This window comes from Plenodomus lingam, assembly GCF_022343315.1.
Source record: "Plenodomus lingam strain CAN1 chromosome Unknown contig_23, whole genome shotgun sequence".
Lineage (NCBI taxonomy): Eukaryota > Fungi > Ascomycota > Dothideomycetes > Pleosporales > Leptosphaeriaceae > Plenodomus > Plenodomus lingam.
The window spans coordinates 1,607,810-1,625,024 of NW_027093940.1; the positions used below are offsets into that span (position 1 = coordinate 1,607,810).

A 17,215-nucleotide genomic window follows, 5' to 3' on the forward strand; every position below is an offset into this window, starting at 1 on the left:
TTTTCTGATGGTTAGTGTAAGTGCAACGACATTGGTGTTCTGGGAGTGCGGAAGATCTGCAATTATGTCTCGTGGCACAATCAGATTTGTCGAGGAACGAGGGCGTAAACCACTTGGTGATTTCACCCAGAGAGTTGTTCCGTCGTGTTTACTCGTTACCGCCTGCCATGTGCTATCGGGACTGAAGTGTTCGTTTGCAGCAACAGTCACCTGTAGATCCCCATGTTCGGTTGCGGGGTACCGGTACTTTGTACTTTACCAAGAATTCGAAAGCAGCACAGGTGGGCTTATCTAGGGGAAAAGAGCCGCCCCCGATTTGCATACACAAAAATTTCATAGCGAAGGCCGATGATGCGTTCGGATCCGCTGAGCTGATTTGGATCTGGAGCTTCTTGTGGAGGCGGTCCTGTTGGTGGTGGTCTTCGTCCATGTCCAAATGCTGGTCGATCTGGTGATGCTGGTCGTCGTCGTGGTCCCGAGAAACAGTGAAAGTGGCTCATTGCCCATGAATAACAAGGGTTGTTTGTCGCTTCTGAGATACTATTGTCTCTTAGCTGATTTCGTGCAAAAAAATGTGCTGAGTGGATAGACTTACCTGAACGGTCTAGGAGTACATTGTTTTCTTCCAAGACAGGAGCCGCGATAGCAATTCCAAGAAGGTAGGGAGTGAGGAGAACTGTTAAGAAACGCATATTGTAGATGGTAGATATGCTAGCTAGAATGCGGTCTGCAGCATAACAAAAGACAAGTATAAAACGCTTTCTGCAATGGGCCTCTGTAGATGTTCAGAACCTACACTCTTCCTCCCATTACATCTTCCAAATCTTCTACCTCACATGGTATAACAGCTAGTGTATGTCTTGTCGTATTACAGCCGATAGGTACATCTCACTCCATATTACAAAGTACGCCCATAAAGGACTGTCAGCATTATTAAAGGGTGGCACTGAATATTTAGTAGTCTTTTACAAGACTGCAAATTTCAACGCTAACAGTTTGTTTGTGTGGCATGCCTGTGCTGATAATAAGATAGTTGTCCTACTACGAGTAGTGAGCTGATTGCTACCTAGCTCACTAGACCTAGGTAAGGCGCTTCGCCAATTTCTGGCGTACATCTAATACTACCCAAGGTTGGAATAGATTAAGATAAGGGTGTGATAGGTACGTTCTAGCGTCACGGTGAAAGCCGGAAATTTATTTTATCCACCACCTCTCGTACTGGTCTCTCCTGCTAATTGATCTGCAATACTTGACTCGAGGCCATTACGCCTAAGAAGAAAATACCTGGCGTTGTGAAAGCAGTAATGTTAACAATACTAGTTGCAAGGTCACGTTAATATGTTGGTGTTTAGCAACATGATTCCCACTAACCATGGCTGTCAGGACAGGAAAAGAGTCTACTACTCGTTTGTGTCTTACTATATTACGACCACTTCATGTCCTGCCGTATTATAGCCGATATGCCTCACCCGTATCACGGAATAAACATCTCACTGGTTTACTATTAGTAGGTGTTTTATCGTATTACGGGATTAATAGTCGTGTTAATGTGATAATCCACCTCATGTGGAGCATGGACTTGATAGAGTCTAGTTGCACTCTCAGCGTTTAAGCCATTTGCTTTCGTTTGGACAGCATGATGGAGATTATTACAGGTGGTATGCCTGCCCCTTGAGCCCGAAAACTAACACATCCAACGAAGCAGATTGGCCTAATTCTCCGACAGATTTCTAGCCTCGTCACAGGCAGAAGCACCGAACTTTACCACTCCTGATTGTCAACCACCTAGGCTACCAGTTTCTCAATAGCTTCGGAGATGGTAGAATTCGCCTGCGCTTACTCTTCGCACTAGGTACTGGTGCACGGGATATTTGTGCTCAGATCACAATGCAGAGATCCGTGAATCAGGGCCGTCCACGGCACGTATTGTGGCACAGTAAAGCTGCGGCCTCGCGGGCACTATTATAGTCGATTGGCTTGCATAGAGACGAGCATCATTACTCACCGGAGGTTCGCCAGTCTTTGCTGCTCCCAAGCAATGGTCCCGTGTGCCGTATGCATATTTTTCATGCTTCCAAGGGGGTCCATGTTTGAACATTCGAGTGCCTCTAGTCTGCGACCGGGGAACTTGTTGCATTGCGCAAAGAGATTGTTGCTGTTCCCATCTTGAGGTAATCCAGGGAATTGGACAAGGGGAATGGGCATAGGAGAAGATATTGGCTGTTGCCCGTGCTGATCTTGGAAATGTCCTTCAAGTCACGGCTTACTGGAATCTTGTCAAGCAGGAACAGATTAGAGAAGTCGGAGTAATTCCGATGAAGAGTATAGTAACTTGATGAGATCGGTGGAAAAGGAGGTTTCTGTGGTCAATATCTCCCCGAACTTCCAAAATCCCAACATCAACTCACCAGTCTGGGCTATCGGCGTCAGCATCGTGTCAAGCCCGTCCGCTTTAACAGCTTTTATCCATTTGATCTTTATGCCATGGCCACTTCCTCTATACACCTAATCTCTATACCATAGCCACCTACCCCAGCCCCATATGATCAGTAGAAGCCGAAACAAATTGCCATGTCCTCCCAATCTGCGGGCGTGCACCAAGCAAGCTTCCAAACCTGCCTGTGTCAACCACGCCATGACGGATCAATCCATCACTTTATCCCTACAAAGTGATGGAGTGGTACTTGCATCATGCAATATGTCCACAGTCAGCCGTGGCGAAAGTTCCATACTCTGATGACAGCCATCTTCACCGTGCCATGGTAAACCGGCGTATAAGATCCTCATAGCCTCCTTTGCACGCGCAAAATAACCGTCGCAGTGAGGCCATCTGGAGTGGTTTCACCACCCACAGATACTCCAATAGCAACATGGTAAACTGCCATGTCTGTCTATCCATCCTTTTTCTTAAACAGGACTTTGAAATATCTGTTACACTGATCTTTGCCAGGCTCGCCAGGTATGTGGATGTATCTTTCTCTTTTGGTTTCTCTGGGATGGACTTAAATGTATCTCCGCTTGGAGTTTGTACATCACGTAATGTTCGGTCGGGTAGCGGATGTAACAGTGGTAGTATTTTTTGTACGGATTTTCCAGGGGGCATTCGTCGATCTTGTAATTTTAGAGAAAATGCGTGGCTTCTCCATTGGCAGAGTATGCAACAATTGAGAGTAGTCTTATCCGTCTCCGTGGAATCATTTTTTGATATACTTTTGGGTCAGCATCTTTAGGATATTATCTTGATTTCAAATTATGCTTACACGTCAACAGACGAACTAGACGAATTCCTAATTAGCCTTGATGGCAAACAAGTGGTATGCGCGTGTGGTAACGAAAGGAGAAAATACAAGAGATTGAAGCAAGAGAGTGCGAATGCGAATGTAAATGCGAATATTCTTCAGCGTGCTCCTCGATTCGCCCACCACACCAACCATTCGGCCTATCCAAAACTCCAAGCTCTCCTCTATCCACCTACCTCTACCCCAACGCACTTCATACGCCCTTGGCCTCACACAACCTCCCACTCAAGCTCAACACCGTACCCAACCCCCGATGAACCTCACACTGAAACCCCTCAAACGGGACCCGCTCGCCATCAATGCTAATGTATCCCTGCTCCTGATTCTTTGGAATGATGCGGTACGCGCTCACCTTTTGGTAATCGACGTGGGGGAGATCGAAAAAGGTGTGATTTTCGACCGAGAGGAGGGTTTGGATGGCGGTGAGGCGGGGAATGTCGCCGCGGATGCGGACGAGGTCGAGACAGCCGTCCGAGGGGAGGGCGGCGGGGAAGAAGTTGGCATCGGGGGACATGTAAGATAGGTTTCCGGCGTAAAAGTTGCCGAGTTTGTCGTGGGGGATTAGCTGCCATTCAGAGGGCAAAGGGTCGTTGATGGTTCCGTACTTGAGGGCGGGGAGACCGGCATCGGTGGCCGGGATGGGGCGGTCGTCGGTGGCGCGCGTGGGTTTGGAAGCTTGGGCGCGGTAGGCGTCGCGGACCGAGGGCTTGGTGCTGTTTTCGACTTTGACGGCGATGTCGGCTGGGTAGATGGTCTGCGAGATGAGGCGCACGAGGAAGCCCCAGGTGAAGCGAGCGCTGCCCATCCAGCGGAGGTGTTCGGTTGCGAGGTCGGTTTCTGCGACTATGCCTACGGATTGAGAGAGAAAGGAGAGGGTGCGGCGGTTGCCTTGGGTGATTGATGCCAAGTCCAGGGGAGTTCGTAAGCCTTTGACAACCGCGAGGGTTGCCAGGCTGGGGTCATCCGTTCCGTTGAAGTTCAGACTCATGGCATTGCCTGAACCGCAGGGTAGTTGCGCGACAGCGATCTTGACAAGCGCCCGCGCAGCGTCCGGTCTCTTGCCTAGGCCATTCCAGACCTCATGCGGTATACCGTCCCCCGAAGCGCATGCCACCACATCGTAGGCCTCGATGTCCAAATTCTGCGCAATTTCCACGCCGTGTCCATTGTGCTGCGTCTTCTCAACATCCAGCTCACACCTAGCTGCCGCAAAGATGGGTGCAATAGACTTGTGGTAGATCTTCAAAGCGCCGCCTTGGCCTCCAAATGGGTTAATGAGCACCTTGACGCGCTTGCGTCTTTGCGACACTCCATACGCGCGATCCAATAGCTTTTCGATCCAAGCTTCTGAGAGTCTACCGTCCGGCTTGTCGAGTGTGTAGCTGATGATGGCCGGTCGCACAGACTTCTTCGACGTCGGCTGCGCGTACTGGATAGTCACTTGGCCATCTTCCGAGTGTTCGGCCCAGAGCACATTGTAAAAGGGAATGGAACGAGTGGATATGTTCTCTGATGGGGTAAGCGTGAGTCACACGAGAGATGATGGGCGTGCTCGCTCACTGCCAGCAAGAGAGAGGCCGCAGCAGCTTAGGCGTTTGCTGTCGACGAGGGCTTCATCTGGTGGTCTTGGATGAGCGATTACTCGTAAGAGAGTCGGGACTTTGTTGTCCATCCATACCCAACACTATCAGGGCGTCTGTCCCCAGGGTAAGCGAGGCATTTCTGCCTACAGCGAGCGTGTCCGGAACATGAGCATTGCTCGAGTTGGCCTCGATGGCGCTGGGAGGCTGCGGCGTCGCGCTCACCGGGTCTTGAAAGGGATCCTCGTGGCCCGCAGTCGTCGTCATTGTTATCGCAGGAACGCGCAGAGCATGGGCAGCATTCTGCTTCTGCTGACGGGGAAACGGGGGAAGAACGAGTGGCGCGGTTGTTTGGGGGAGTTAGGGGGAGTAGGCAAGTCAGCGCCCGTCCACATCTGTTCGCAACTCGGAGGGCCTTGGCGGATGTGGCCGGATCATTTCACCTCAAGGTGCTGTCGGTGCTGTCGGTGAGGGAACAAAAAGGAACGATGTCCGTCTGGACCCGCCCCCTGGCCTTGTTTGCCGACACTCGACCAACTGCACAACACGCTCGAAACAGCAGGTTGCAGATTGGTATTGGATTCCTACTCCTCTCACCACGGCTCAAGCCTCGTCTGGCTGTCACTATGCATACTTGATCTACTTTATTCATGTCTTACGTGCGCAAAAGGCTGCGATACTACTACCCTGCATGTCTCCCCATGCAACAACCTACGACGTTGGATCCCACGCCCCCCCCTCCAAAGGCTCAAAGCAACCACGGCGAGACAGACAGGCATGCCATTTCCGTCCTCGTGCACAGGCATACGCTTCTCTAGTGTAGACCCCGGGCCAAACGTCAGTACCGGCATTATCGTCACAATTCAAATCGCATCACCGCCCTGTGCCACTCATGCAACCCCAACCTTGTTCAACCCCTTCAACGAACCCAAGCTCAAAGCCAGCCCCTGTGATCTGCTTCGGATACGCACAAAACCCGTGATTGGGCCATCTTCGCCTTCCTTTTCTATACTCAAGTTGGCGAGAGCATCCTCGCCTGTATCATCGAATTAGCAAAGCTCCTCAAGACAAGAACGTCGTTGTAACCTACCGAAGACGCTTCTGGCGTACAAGTTGGCCGACAAGAATTGACAGTCGCCCTTCATCGATGCCTCAGGTGTCAAGCAGCTCATGTTTGTGCATGCCATGAGCTGCTTCAAGAACTCGCGCAACGTCTTGGTCTTGGAGTTGATATTGACTTTGTTTTCCCATTCGAACTCGGTCCACATCGTGCGGAACTGCGTTTCTGTACATTGCGCCGGCTTGATGTAGTCCATAATGTCCACATGTACGTCATTGAGAATGACGACGTTGGAGTCCACTCCTTTCTCACTATACTTGCATTAGCTGATGATGAATGGACAGCATGTTCGGGTCGACAGCTTACCCCTCGTATATTATGTTCCCGAAGATAACACCAGTATCAGTAGACGAGACTAGAAACGTTAGAAGATATTTCAGAACCCTTTTGCGCGAGTGCCTTACCCTTGATGGTAGCTTGGATATTGATGAAGTCGTGAGGAGCAACGTTTTGCGTCGATGGCCTTTCGACGACCTTCAAATCACCAAGCGTGGCGAACTCGATGGTCAAATTCTGCAGCGTCTCGGTCGTCTGGTTGACCAGAAGCACGTCGAGCACGATATCGAATTGATGGACCTGGACTCATTACTAAAAGGAACAACGCAGAAATCCAAACTGCGTACCTTGACATAAGCCTCGGCATAGACCGAGTCGGAGAATCCAGTAAGCTGTACGACACGGCTCAGTTTAGAGGTCATATCCTCGGTTGCAGTGTCGCCTCCAGTGGCACGTTCCAGATCCTCTCCGACCTCGTCGCTGCCGTCTGCGTCCTTCTTCTTCAATTGACGGATATTGAACGAGTCGTCAACGTTAACTGCAGACTTTGCCTTCTCAGAAGCCTCCTTAGCCGCGCGCTTCTTTTCTTCCGTCTGGACCATGGTACGGAACGACTTCCGAGTGTCTTCCAAAAAGACAGTCTGAAGCTCTTTTCTTTGCGCGAATTCTGACAGCGAACGCACACATGACATGATACGGTCGACGGAATCCTCATCGATAAACGTCTTGACGAATTGGGACTGACCAACGCGAATGATGGAAATCATAATCAGCATTGCTTCTGCGCGGAGGGCGTTTGTGCGTGCTGTGTCCTGGGACAGCTCAGCGTGACGCATAACAAGCTTCGTGAGGGTGCTGGAGAGGACAGTAGCGAGGTAGTAATCACCATCAAGGACGAGCTGGCGTAGTGGAGGCTTCTGCGAGTTCTTGACAGCTTCTAGCTTAGCTTTGGCGGCGGCGGAAGATGTGAGTGCACTCTCGGTCGCGTAGGTACCATCGGCGAGAACCTTTCGTGACCCTGTGGGCGCAGCTGTTGACTTTGCGTGTCCATTGACCTGTTCATCGCTCTCCCTGCCTTCGGACGCCTCATCCAGCAATCTTTGTTCGGATGCAAGGATGGGGATCTCTCCCAAAGAAGAGCGAATACCCTTCCACGCATCGCGTATGTCCTTGGCTTCTAACGAGAATTCACCAATAATCCAAAGTACTCCGCGGTAAACCTTGCCGGCGCGTACTTCGCCAAGAGTAGAGACAAGACGCTCAATAATGGAGGGCCGAAGATCAGGAAAACGTTCCACCACCTCCTTGACGAAGGAGATGACATCAACCGCAGAAGCGTTGCTGCTGACATCCGAGATGAAGTCCATAAGAGATCCGACCACACTAGCGGCGACCTCTGGGAACTTGATGGCAGCGGAGTGTATCGAGGAGATGAGGAGAGATCTGTACTCGGAGTTCTTTTCGTACTGTTCATCGACAGTTTTCATCAGCTCCTTCTTCAAGAGCAAAATGACCTCTTCGACATTCCGGCTTGAGATCATTTCCATGGCAATCTTGAGCGACTTCTTCCGCACGTCCAAATCTGTGCTTGATAGGACTCGTAGAATCTCCATGGTGAGATCGTCCAAAACTCCCTCGTTCTTGCTCCGTAATTGGTCGACGCGCTCCAATACGATCAGCTTCACATTGTTGTCCGGCTCTTTGATTGCGAGGTCAACAAATTTGCCTGCTGCTGCCTTGACGGCAACAGGATTGCTAGTGAGGGTCGTAAGTGCATGTGCGGCTTCGTAGATGACGGTCGACACCTGGGATTCGAGGAGGTCAAAGATGAGTCGGAGATACCGCGCCTTGTTTGAAGGGTTGACGATAGCATCCTTACGGATGAATTCGAGTTCTGCAAGCAACAGAAGCTCCTCGTGGTTTGGAATCGCATCGAAGACGGTGCTGAGGTATTCCAAAGCCTTTTCGTGGCTCACCGAGACGAGGGCAGCAAATGCGTTGCGCTTGCAAGTCGGATCACTCTCGTCCTCGAGGAAGGTGGTCAGGAGGTCGGGCGCATCTGGCATAAGCTCAGGTAGGTGAGTAAAGATGGAGGCGATGGCGAAGGTCGCGTTCTTGCGGACATAGGCATGTCGGTGGGTGAGGCACTGGCGCACCGGTTCTGTCCACGTCAGTCGGGCCCTCTTTGAGGAAGTACGCAGGCTACATACGCAGCAGTGGCTCTACCAGCTCGGCATCTCGCAGCTTTGTCCTGGGTATGTGTCAGCTTGGCCTATTGGTGTTGGTCCTCTCAGGTGTCGTACACGAAGCGTAGTGTGTTCCCTCGCACGTATTCGTTGGGCGCTTGCAAGTCGAAGCGAATCGCATTGCTTGAAAGATGTCAGCCAATTGCTTGTTCTCACACTGGGCGTGAACGAATGGACGCACCAAACCAGAATCCATTCCTGTCGCAGCTTGCCTTGTGCGTCGTGCTTGGGACAAACCTCGAAGAAGAAGTACATGAGCTTCTTGAGCGGTTTCGACTTGCTGGGCATGACGAAGCGGATAATGTGCATCAGCAGACCTGGCTTCGGGTCGCCATTGAGCATGATGGAGAGTATCTTCTTCTGTATGCTTGTCAGACCGCCAACTCAACCAAGGCGGGGAGGCGGGGGGGCAATGTAGTGGGACAGGCGCACCATAGTCTCGATCTTGTGCTCATCGCTACCCTTCTCCAGAGATTGCTTCAGCTCATTCTCAGAAGGCACATCGGCCGCGTTGTCCTGGTGTACCTGCCATTCTCCGTCAGCTCTCTCTGTCGCCCGCTCTTTTTGTGCGACCAGATGTTCATACCAGACTGTAGGCATTCTCCAGAAAGGTCGCCATGGTGCCGGTGGGTTTGACAGTGTAGGACGTCTGCGGGGCGGGTTGCAAGTCGCTATGAAGGCGGTGGGCTCCCGCGGTGGCCGGTCAATCCTCAATTCCCTTGCTGTGCCAGCCCAAGTGGGATGCTACGTGTATGCTTCTAGGCGCTGAGGGGGGATTGCAGACGTCGTGCTTGGAGGTGCGAGTGCAGCCTGCTTAGTGTATCGGTGAATGAGCACGATTGGCCTGGGCGGAGAGGGTGAATTGGGGGGGGGGGTTGAGGGAGTGTCCGAGTTGCTGCGCTTCACTTGACGCTGTTTACGGTCCAGGTGGCTCCTCGAGAAATGGTCCACCCTCCGCCAAGGAAGGAGCTCGCTAAGCAGGGGTCTCCAGGGCTGGCCGCCGAAGATCGTGAGCACTGAGCCGTTAAGAAGCATTCGCCGGCAGACTGGACAGCGACGACGCGAGGCCATTACTTTAGACATTTTGCAATACCAGAAATAAAGATCAGACCGCCTTATTGCTCTAAGCTTCTACCTATCGTCACAGAGCCCACCATGAGTGGCAACGAGCCGTTCTACTTACGATACTAGTAAGAGTGTCCTATCCCATGTTCTGCCTCCCCAACACGTGCAGCGCAATAACAAGATGCCAGCTCTGGTCACCAAGGCCGCTTCGGCCACGAATTTCTGGGTAAGCCGACGACATGCTCGCTGTCGAGCTGGCTGCAACACTGACACCCTGTTGTAGAGTTTGACTTTCGCGTTCTTGGAGACGGTCGCAGCGCGTCTGCACGTTATGCCAACAACTCAAACTATCGCAATGACTCCCTGATCCGCAAAGAGAGTAAGTGAGCGTCCACAGAAGGGGGACTGGTTCATTGTTTTGGTCGCTGATTGAGCCAGTGTGCGTCAGCGACACGCTGGTCGCTGAGATCAAGCGCATCGTGAAAGAAAGCGACATTTTGAAGTAAGCGGCGTGGGTGGGCAGGCTCTGACTGACCGTCTTGCTAATCTACCCTGCAGGGAAGACGACACAAAATGGCCACAGAAGAACAAGGATGGCCGTCAAGAGCTGGAGATCCGATTAGGCAGCGAGCACATCTCATTCGAGGTAAGATGGAACGAGGAAGTTGATGCAGTGTGGACGTGTGCTCATCCGTGTAGACTGCCAAAATCGGCTCGCTGCAGGATGTGCAAGACTCGTCTGATCCCGAGGGGTTGCGTGTGTTCTACTACCTCGTTCAAGATTTGAAGGCTCTGGTGTTTTCGTTGATCTCTCTGCATTTCAAGGTACGTAAATGGCATGCATACGGTAAACGTGGCCACTGTCTTGCTGACCATCCTCTAGATCAAGCCCATCTAAGCTTTGTGCGAAACCGAAGGACAAAGTATCGGGGTAGTGGCGGACAGCATCTCCGTGGGAAAATCAAGCCTTGGGAACCTGCAGCTAGCTATTGGGCTGGGGTCCGGCGCATGGAGTCAGGTAGACGAGATGGTGCCAATATATCAGGGGAGGTGATTTTCATGAGGGTTTGGTTGTCTTGTGTCCAGTGTATGTATGTATGGCACACTAAAACGTCGATTGGGCGTAATCATCACGCGGGTGTGGAATGAAGAAGAGGGCGAATCTAGCGTAGGTAGGATAGGTACCGGTACCTAGTACTTGCTGTACAGCCATCTATTCTCTACCGGTATATGATGCGATGAGAACGAGATTGCGGATGATGCAGTGTGCTGTCCGTGCTATACCGGGACCACAGACTACTCTCACTCGCACTTCCATGTATGAATATGGTATAGTGGTGGCAGCTTAACAGTCAAGGAATAGGGAGCCGTAGTAGTACAGTGCAGTATCTACTAGGCGATGCCTACTAAGCAGCAGAGCACAGCTCGTAACCGGTACAACCCCCATGTTTCCCAATGTCAAGCCACGTGAGGCTAGCGTTGTCCTCCCCGCAACCACTGCATCCGGCCCACTCATTGACATTCGATTGCCCAGGGCCCGCTTCTCCGAATCCAGCCAGCCTGCCAGCCAGCCTGCCAGCCAGCATGCAAAGACTGACAGACTGACAGACTGACTGACTGACTGACTGACTGCTACTACCTTCCCCCAACCCATTGCCACGCCTTTGCAAATCTCTAATTCTTGTATTGTGTAATCATCCTTCCGTCCTTCCTTCTATTCTTCCTATCCTTCCATGTGCAAGCAATTCCTCCTTCGCCCGTGATTTTCCCCCCCTCCTCGCCTCTCCCACCCTCGACCAGACGATGCCGACGCCCAATGACGCGATCGGCTCGCACGTGGTGGAGCACGAGAGCATCGATGTCGCCAACCGCCCAACCTGCCCGCCAGAAGAGGTGCGAAGCATCAGCACCATCCCCACCCGCGACTTGAATGCCGCATCGCGCATTCATTATCCATCCAGTCATGGCAACAACGGATCTGCCTTGCCTGTGCCCATGCAGCAACCCACCCCGCCGCCACAAGACTCCCCAGCGGACCTCGTTCAGACAAGCCCAGATCGGCACAGCAAACCATCGAGTAGTGACATCGATGCCCCGAACCGAGACATACCAACGCCCATGACCGTCACCGACGATGGGGCGGAAGAGCAGCGCACCTCTCACGCTTCACCGCTTTCTGCGACGGCGCCGGTCTCGCTAATCACCAGCCATCTGTCGTCACCATTCCCGGCGCACAGGGTGTGTACTACCAGCCTACCTGCCATGCGATCCGTAATCGAGGACGGGGCCTTGCTGACCATGGCCGCAGTTTCTACCAAACACCTCGTCCTCGCTCCTCCGCCCGGGCAGTCGCTTCATGGGCAGCCAAACCTCGGACCGCCAAAAGTACGAAGTCGAGGTGGAGATCAAGCATGTGGACATGCGCGAGTCTTTCATGTGCGGCTATCTGCGCATCAAAGGTGCGTCTACCCGCTTGTATCGCTACATGCATCCAGGCATACTAATGCGCTCGCAGGGCTGACCGAAGACCACCCAAGCCTCACGACGTACTTTGAGAGCGAAATCATTGGCAGCAAATACACATTTATAACCCAACATCCCGAGTGGGGGTCCAACGACAAGGTCGATCGACAACACTGGGCCCGCTTCCCGGCCTACAAGCCATTATCGAAATACTCGTCACGACCTGAAGTCGTGTCCAAGGACTGGATGCACAAGGAACATCTCTTCATGCGATGGAAGGAGTATTTCCTCGTACCAGACCACAGAGTACGCACCATCAACGGGGCTAGTTTCGAGGGCTTCTACTACATCTGCTTCAACCAGGTCTTGGGTCGCATCGATGGTATATACTTCCATGCGAAGAGCGAAAAGTACGCGTGCTACTACTGTACACCGGGAGTACAACACACTAACGACTTGTCAGATATCAGAAATTGGATCTGGAACACGTGCCTGATTTTGGCTGTCAGCCGGCCATTGAATTCCGATGAAATTACGAGTGAACGACTGGCATGTCGATGGAGTAGCATTGCGGCGCATCAGGGCGTTGAGAGAAGCATTCTCATATCCTTATTGGAACAATTCTTACACAGGCCGCTATACACAATGCCAAGGCCGTATGAGTTTTGTGTCGACGTTTGTAGATATCGTGACTCGAGGAGCAATCAAAGTTCGCTGCCTCCTACATGGCTCCTGAGACCTGTGAAGCTGCATTGTCCAACCTACTTCTACTTCAGTACTGGTACAATCGTGCGTGGCCGTTGGCCCTCCAAGGGCTGCAGCTCACTAGCGGAAAAGCTTGACTCCACCACCCGCAGAACACCTGGGCAGCCTTGCTGTATTCGACCAATCCACTCTTACCCTGCTCCCACTACTCCCCGCCAAACTTCCTCTGCTTCTTCCTTGCTCCCCCTGTTGAAGCGGACGATACTGAATACTATCGCAATGCCAGGAGAACCAGCCAAGCGCACAAAGCGCGAAGAGTACAAGAAGAAAATACAAAACGACGAAGAGAATGCTGCATTACCACAGAAGCGATTCTACCGGCAGCGTGCCCATGCCAATCCATTCTCGGATCATTTCCTTGCCTAGTGAGAACTGTCGCATAGGTAGTCATCTTGTGCTGGAGGCTGACAAGACACAGTCCCAAGAGTCCAGAGGACATGGATTGGTCCGGTCTGTACCCTGCATACACTGTAGGGAAAGAGATGGCAAAGACGCCGGATGGGGAGGAGCAGAGGAAGGTACATGCGATTACCAAGAAGGTCGAGATTGCAGATATTGGCTGTGGATTCGGAGGTCTTCTTTTCGCCCTTGCGCCCAAGCTGCCTGACACGTTGATATTGGGTAAGATGGCCAGCATCATCACCATCATCACCATCATCAACGACTCCTCCATGCTCAAAAACCACACACCAATCTCAGCATCTATACCTGTAAACTGACACACCCTTAGGTCTAGAGATCCGCACTTCGGTCACGGAATATGTGCAGGACAAAGTGCGCGCGCTACGCGTGCAAAACGCCTCGACCAATGGCTACCAAAACGTAGCCTGCATCCGCGCCAACACAATGAAATTCCTTCCCAACTTCTTCGCCAAGCATCAACTCTCCAAAATCTTCCTCTGCTTCCCAGATCCACACTTCAAACAGCGCAAACACAAGGCCCGCATTGTATCCTATACGCTCAACTCCGAGTATGCCTATGTGCTAAGGCCAGGTGGGGTCGTGTATACGATTACCGATGTGCAGGACTTGCATGCGTGGATGAAGGAGCATTTTGAAAAACATCCGAGTTTTGAGCGGGTGGAGAGGATTTTTGAGGAGGGGGAAGGGGAGAGTGGGGAGGTTATGGATGAGTGTGTTAGGGCGATGAGGGTGGAGACTGAGGAGGGAAAGAAGGTGGAGAGGAATAAGGGTATGAAGTTTGTTGCGTGCTTTAGGAGGGTGGAGGATCCAGCGTGGCCTTGATGAGGATTCCGTGGAGGCGAATGGACTCCGGATGATGGTGATGAGTAGCAAAAGGAAGATCCTCGAATATCTCGTGGATCTAACACAGGGTGCGAGATAACAAAATGCGTTTTGACGTCCAAGCGGTACCATACCTGCTTCAGGCATTTTCGTGGACCCCAGGTCTTCTTATTTCAAGCAAGCACTGGGCTGACTTTGCAGTAGATGCGACATCGCCAATTCAATGCCATGCAACTAGAACAACACCACCGTCTATATGCGTTTAATCTGTCCATCTTTGTCAATTCGTTCACTGTTCTCATTCGTACCAAACGCACTATCCGGCACTCATCACCCGCCAGATCCACCATCCCTCATATCTACAGCTTGGGAAACCTGACCCTGAGGAATTGATTCGGCCACGCAACATCCACACCCAGTTGCCACGCCACCTTGAGCACCCACTCTGGCTCGCGCATAAACTGCCGTCCAACCAATACCACATCAGCGAGTGGCTGCTTGCCATCCTTCCCCTCTGTAACGGCAACGGCCGCTTTGGCTTCCTCCGTGAACTCCTCGAGACCGGTTTGGGAGACTGTCCTCACGCCCCCCTCTTCCACAATGTTTCGTGCCTGCTCGGCCTCGGTGATGAGGCCAACGGCGCCAATAAAAAGGCTGAGATTTGACTTTTGGAGCTCGCTGCGAATCCGCGCCGCGATGCTAGTTTGATAGTCCTTTGTGTTGAACATGCTGATTTGCTGCGCGGGATGATTCCCCCCACTGCTCACATCCAAGAGATCGACGCCGAGCGCTGGGAGGAGTTTCGCAAGCCGGATCGAGTCTTGCACTGTCCAGCTTCCGTACTGCTTGCCAGGCGCAGTTTCCTCCATCCACTCTGTTGCGCTGATGCGCAGGTACAATGGCAGACCCTGCGGTATCACCTCGCGGACCGCACGTATAATCTCCAGCAGCAGGCGCGTGCGATTTTCAAATGAACCCCCATAGCCATCGCTGCGACGATTGGTAATCGGCGACAGAAATTGATGAATCAAATAGCCATGCGCCGCATGAATCTCAATCACATCCACGCCTGCCTTGACCGCTCGCTCTGCACTCCTCGCCCAATCCCGCACCAACTCTTCAATCTCGAGCGTGCTCAGCGCCCTCGGCGCCCAATACCCACTTCCTTCTTTCCCGCCCACCTGGCCATCCCAAGCCCACTCCTCGCCTCCCATCGGTCCCACCACATCCCCCGGCCACCCCCCGACATCCACATCCGCCCTCACACTCACCTTTCTCTTCCCGCCCTGCGTCCTCTGCTGCCCGGCCACCCACGGCGCACACGTACTCGCCTTGCGCCCCGCATGCGCAAGCTGCACGCCACACAGCGCGCCCTGGCTCCTGATGAAGTCGCTCACGCGGCGCAACGCCGGAATCTGCGCATCGCTCCAGAGACCCGGGCAGTTTGGCGAGATGCGTCCGTTGGCCTGGACGCCCGTGGCCTCGATGAAAACGAGGGCGGCGCCCTTGAGCGCGTAGTGGCCGAGCGTGGCGATGTGGTAGTTTGTGAGGGCGCCGGTGGTGGGGCCCGTTGCTGCACTGCTGAATTGGCACATGGGCGCTACGAGGATGCGGTTGCGGAGCGTGGTGTTGCGGATGCGGAGGGGTGTGAAGAGCGTTGGCGTGGTGGGGGTGAGGGCTGAGGGGGTTCCGGGGCTGGACAGGTGGAGGGGCGTGAAGTAGGGTATGTTTGGGGAGCCGCGGTTGAGGTTTTGAGGGGCCATGTTTGGGATGGGATGAGAGGAGAGAGTGTGTGTGTTTCCTTGTTTGGTTTATTCCGTGTAGGGGGAAAGAGACAGGTGGTGTTTTTCTCGGGGCGTTTGAGGCGCACCAACGTATGTATGTCTATTATGTGGTAAAGACAGCTGAACCTCGTTCTCCCAGGGCGCAATTGGAATCTTCAGGTCTTCTTTACGCGCCTGTAAAAGAAGGAACGTAAGGTATATACACGCCCATCATTGCCAGTAGGCCATTCGGTTGGTGTGTCAGGTCCAGATGTCCTTGGTGTCATGGCGTCTTCTTTTTACCGAGGCAACGGCTGCGAGATGTGGAATACTTTCCTAACCGGGTGGTTTCAAACCGCACTAGTGAACTCGAGTGTTCTTTCAAAGAGGAGTCTTGAAGTGAGACTGTTGATTGGGACTTAGGCTGGAGGTCGTTGCAGTTGTTCGAGGACATGCAGTCTGAAGCATGATAGCTTAGCGCTCTTTTCGGTAGGCTTAGTCACTTATTCAGAGGCATGGATATCTCTGTTGGGGCTTCCCTAGCTTGTGCAAGCTCGTACTGTATTAACTATTCTCATCTGCTTTCTTATCCTTGTTATATTACCGGACATGAAAGACGAATGCATAGAATATTTAGCTTTCGCCCCTGAAAAGGCGCAAAGCTAGTAGCTACCGGTATGCCATCTCTTTGCCACATATTAATCGCAATTCCTAGACGTTGTGGTAGTCCTTTGGTAACTCGTATTTTCAACGTGAGATGTGATTTATAATGATCCAACTCTGAAAATATGATACCTGTCCAAAGATGTTTGAAGGTGGCTTGACGAGGCAAAGTGCAACGTGGTACCCACCCTTGTGACAAGTGCATTGCTGTCACTTCATAGCATCTTTGCCTAGCAAAGTCAATCGCCTTTGGTATAAGGGCATATAACAATATACACAGGTATCGCTACGGATGTAGCTTCCCTCGTGAAACAATCACGCCCAAGGGCAGAAAGGCATTGAGCATCAAGACAAAGATGCTTCAGTCTCCATAGACGGTATAAGTTTCGAGTATGCATTCAAGGTTGACAGCCTGTCTTCCCAAGGAGTACAAACAGAACAAGCCTGTAATTTGCGCGAATCAGAACGAATGGCCTCGCATGGATGCGCTCCTGGTGGTCTGGAGTAACTAGTAAGTGACGTCACCTACTCATAACTACATCGACCATAAACCATCCAGTGGCGGTACACTGAACACCAGATTCACACACGCACAAGTGCTATCAAACATTCAAGGCCCCAAACTTGCATCTTGCACGACATCAGATCATTTAATATCCTGCCCATTCCCGATATGTCTGCCCCCAACCAGAACCAACCTGGCCTCGTAGCCAGCCACGCGCAATACGTC

General features: G+C 52.3%; 6 protein-coding genes across 6 annotated transcripts; 3 read left to right on the top strand and 3 right to left on the bottom strand.

Annotated features, from left to right (window-relative positions):
* Positions 1 to 2,063: 2,063 nt before the first annotated feature.
* Positions 2,064 to 5,341, bottom strand: IAQ61_006290 (uncharacterized protein). Its single transcript, XM_066097125.1, has 4 exons — positions 4,978 to 5,341; positions 4,860 to 4,916; positions 3,261 to 4,808; positions 2,064 to 3,209 (listed from the first exon to the last, which is right to left on the bottom strand). The coding sequence occupies exons 1-3, from the start codon at positions 5,144 to 5,146 to the stop codon at positions 3,493 to 3,495; spliced, it is 1,542 nt and encodes a 513-aa protein (XP_065953117.1). The 5' UTR covers positions 5,147 to 5,341; the 3' UTR covers positions 2,064 to 3,209; positions 3,261 to 3,492.
* Positions 5,342 to 5,465: 124 nt separating this feature from the next.
* Positions 5,466 to 9,417, bottom strand: IAQ61_006291 (uncharacterized protein). Its single transcript, XM_003835631.2, has 10 exons — positions 9,108 to 9,417; positions 8,954 to 9,046; positions 8,703 to 8,881; positions 8,579 to 8,644; positions 8,486 to 8,526; positions 6,623 to 8,436; positions 6,404 to 6,575; positions 6,306 to 6,354; positions 5,970 to 6,250; positions 5,466 to 5,915 (listed from the first exon to the last, which is right to left on the bottom strand). Exons 1-10 carry the CDS (start codon positions 9,138 to 9,140, stop codon positions 5,770 to 5,772), a joined length of 2,874 nt encoding a protein of 957 aa, XP_003835679.1. The 5' UTR covers positions 9,141 to 9,417; the 3' UTR covers positions 5,466 to 5,769.
* A 140-nt stretch (positions 9,418 to 9,557) lies between these two features.
* On the top strand, positions 9,558 to 10,951 carry MNH1 (Protein mago nashi). Its single transcript, XM_003835630.2, has 7 exons — positions 9,558 to 9,711; positions 9,775 to 9,812; positions 9,870 to 9,965; positions 10,025 to 10,088; positions 10,145 to 10,232; positions 10,286 to 10,411; positions 10,470 to 10,951. The coding sequence occupies exons 1-7, from the start codon at positions 9,677 to 9,679 to the stop codon at positions 10,482 to 10,484; spliced, it is 462 nt and encodes a 153-aa protein (XP_003835678.1). The 5' UTR covers positions 9,558 to 9,676; the 3' UTR covers positions 10,485 to 10,951.
* Positions 10,952 to 11,389: 438 nt separating this feature from the next.
* IAQ61_006293 (uncharacterized protein) lies at positions 11,390 to 12,579 on the top strand (the record flags this gene model as incomplete). Its single annotated transcript, XM_066097126.1, has 4 exons — positions 11,390 to 11,824; positions 11,895 to 12,045; positions 12,102 to 12,459; positions 12,513 to 12,579. The coding sequence occupies 4 exons, from the start codon at positions 11,390 to 11,392 to the stop codon at positions 12,577 to 12,579; spliced, it is 1,011 nt and encodes a 336-aa protein (XP_065953118.1).
* A 454-nt stretch (positions 12,580 to 13,033) lies between these two features.
* On the top strand, positions 13,034 to 14,297 carry TRM8 (tRNA (guanine-N(7)-)-methyltransferase (tRNA(m7G46)-methyltransferase); the record flags this gene model as incomplete). The annotated part of the gene is made up of 5 exons (XM_066097127.1): positions 13,034 to 13,179; positions 13,233 to 13,435; positions 13,545 to 14,006; positions 14,148 to 14,184; positions 14,264 to 14,297. 5 exons carry the CDS (start codon positions 13,034 to 13,036, stop codon positions 14,295 to 14,297), a joined length of 882 nt encoding a protein of 293 aa, XP_065953119.1.
* Positions 14,298 to 14,418: 121 nt separating this feature from the next.
* Positions 14,419 to 15,822, bottom strand: IAQ61_006295 (uncharacterized protein; the record flags this gene model as incomplete). Its single annotated transcript, XM_003835627.1, has 1 exon — positions 14,419 to 15,822. One exon carries the CDS (start codon positions 15,820 to 15,822, stop codon positions 14,419 to 14,421), a length of 1,404 nt encoding a protein of 467 aa, XP_003835675.1.
* Positions 15,823 to 17,215: the final 1,393 nt, after the last annotated feature.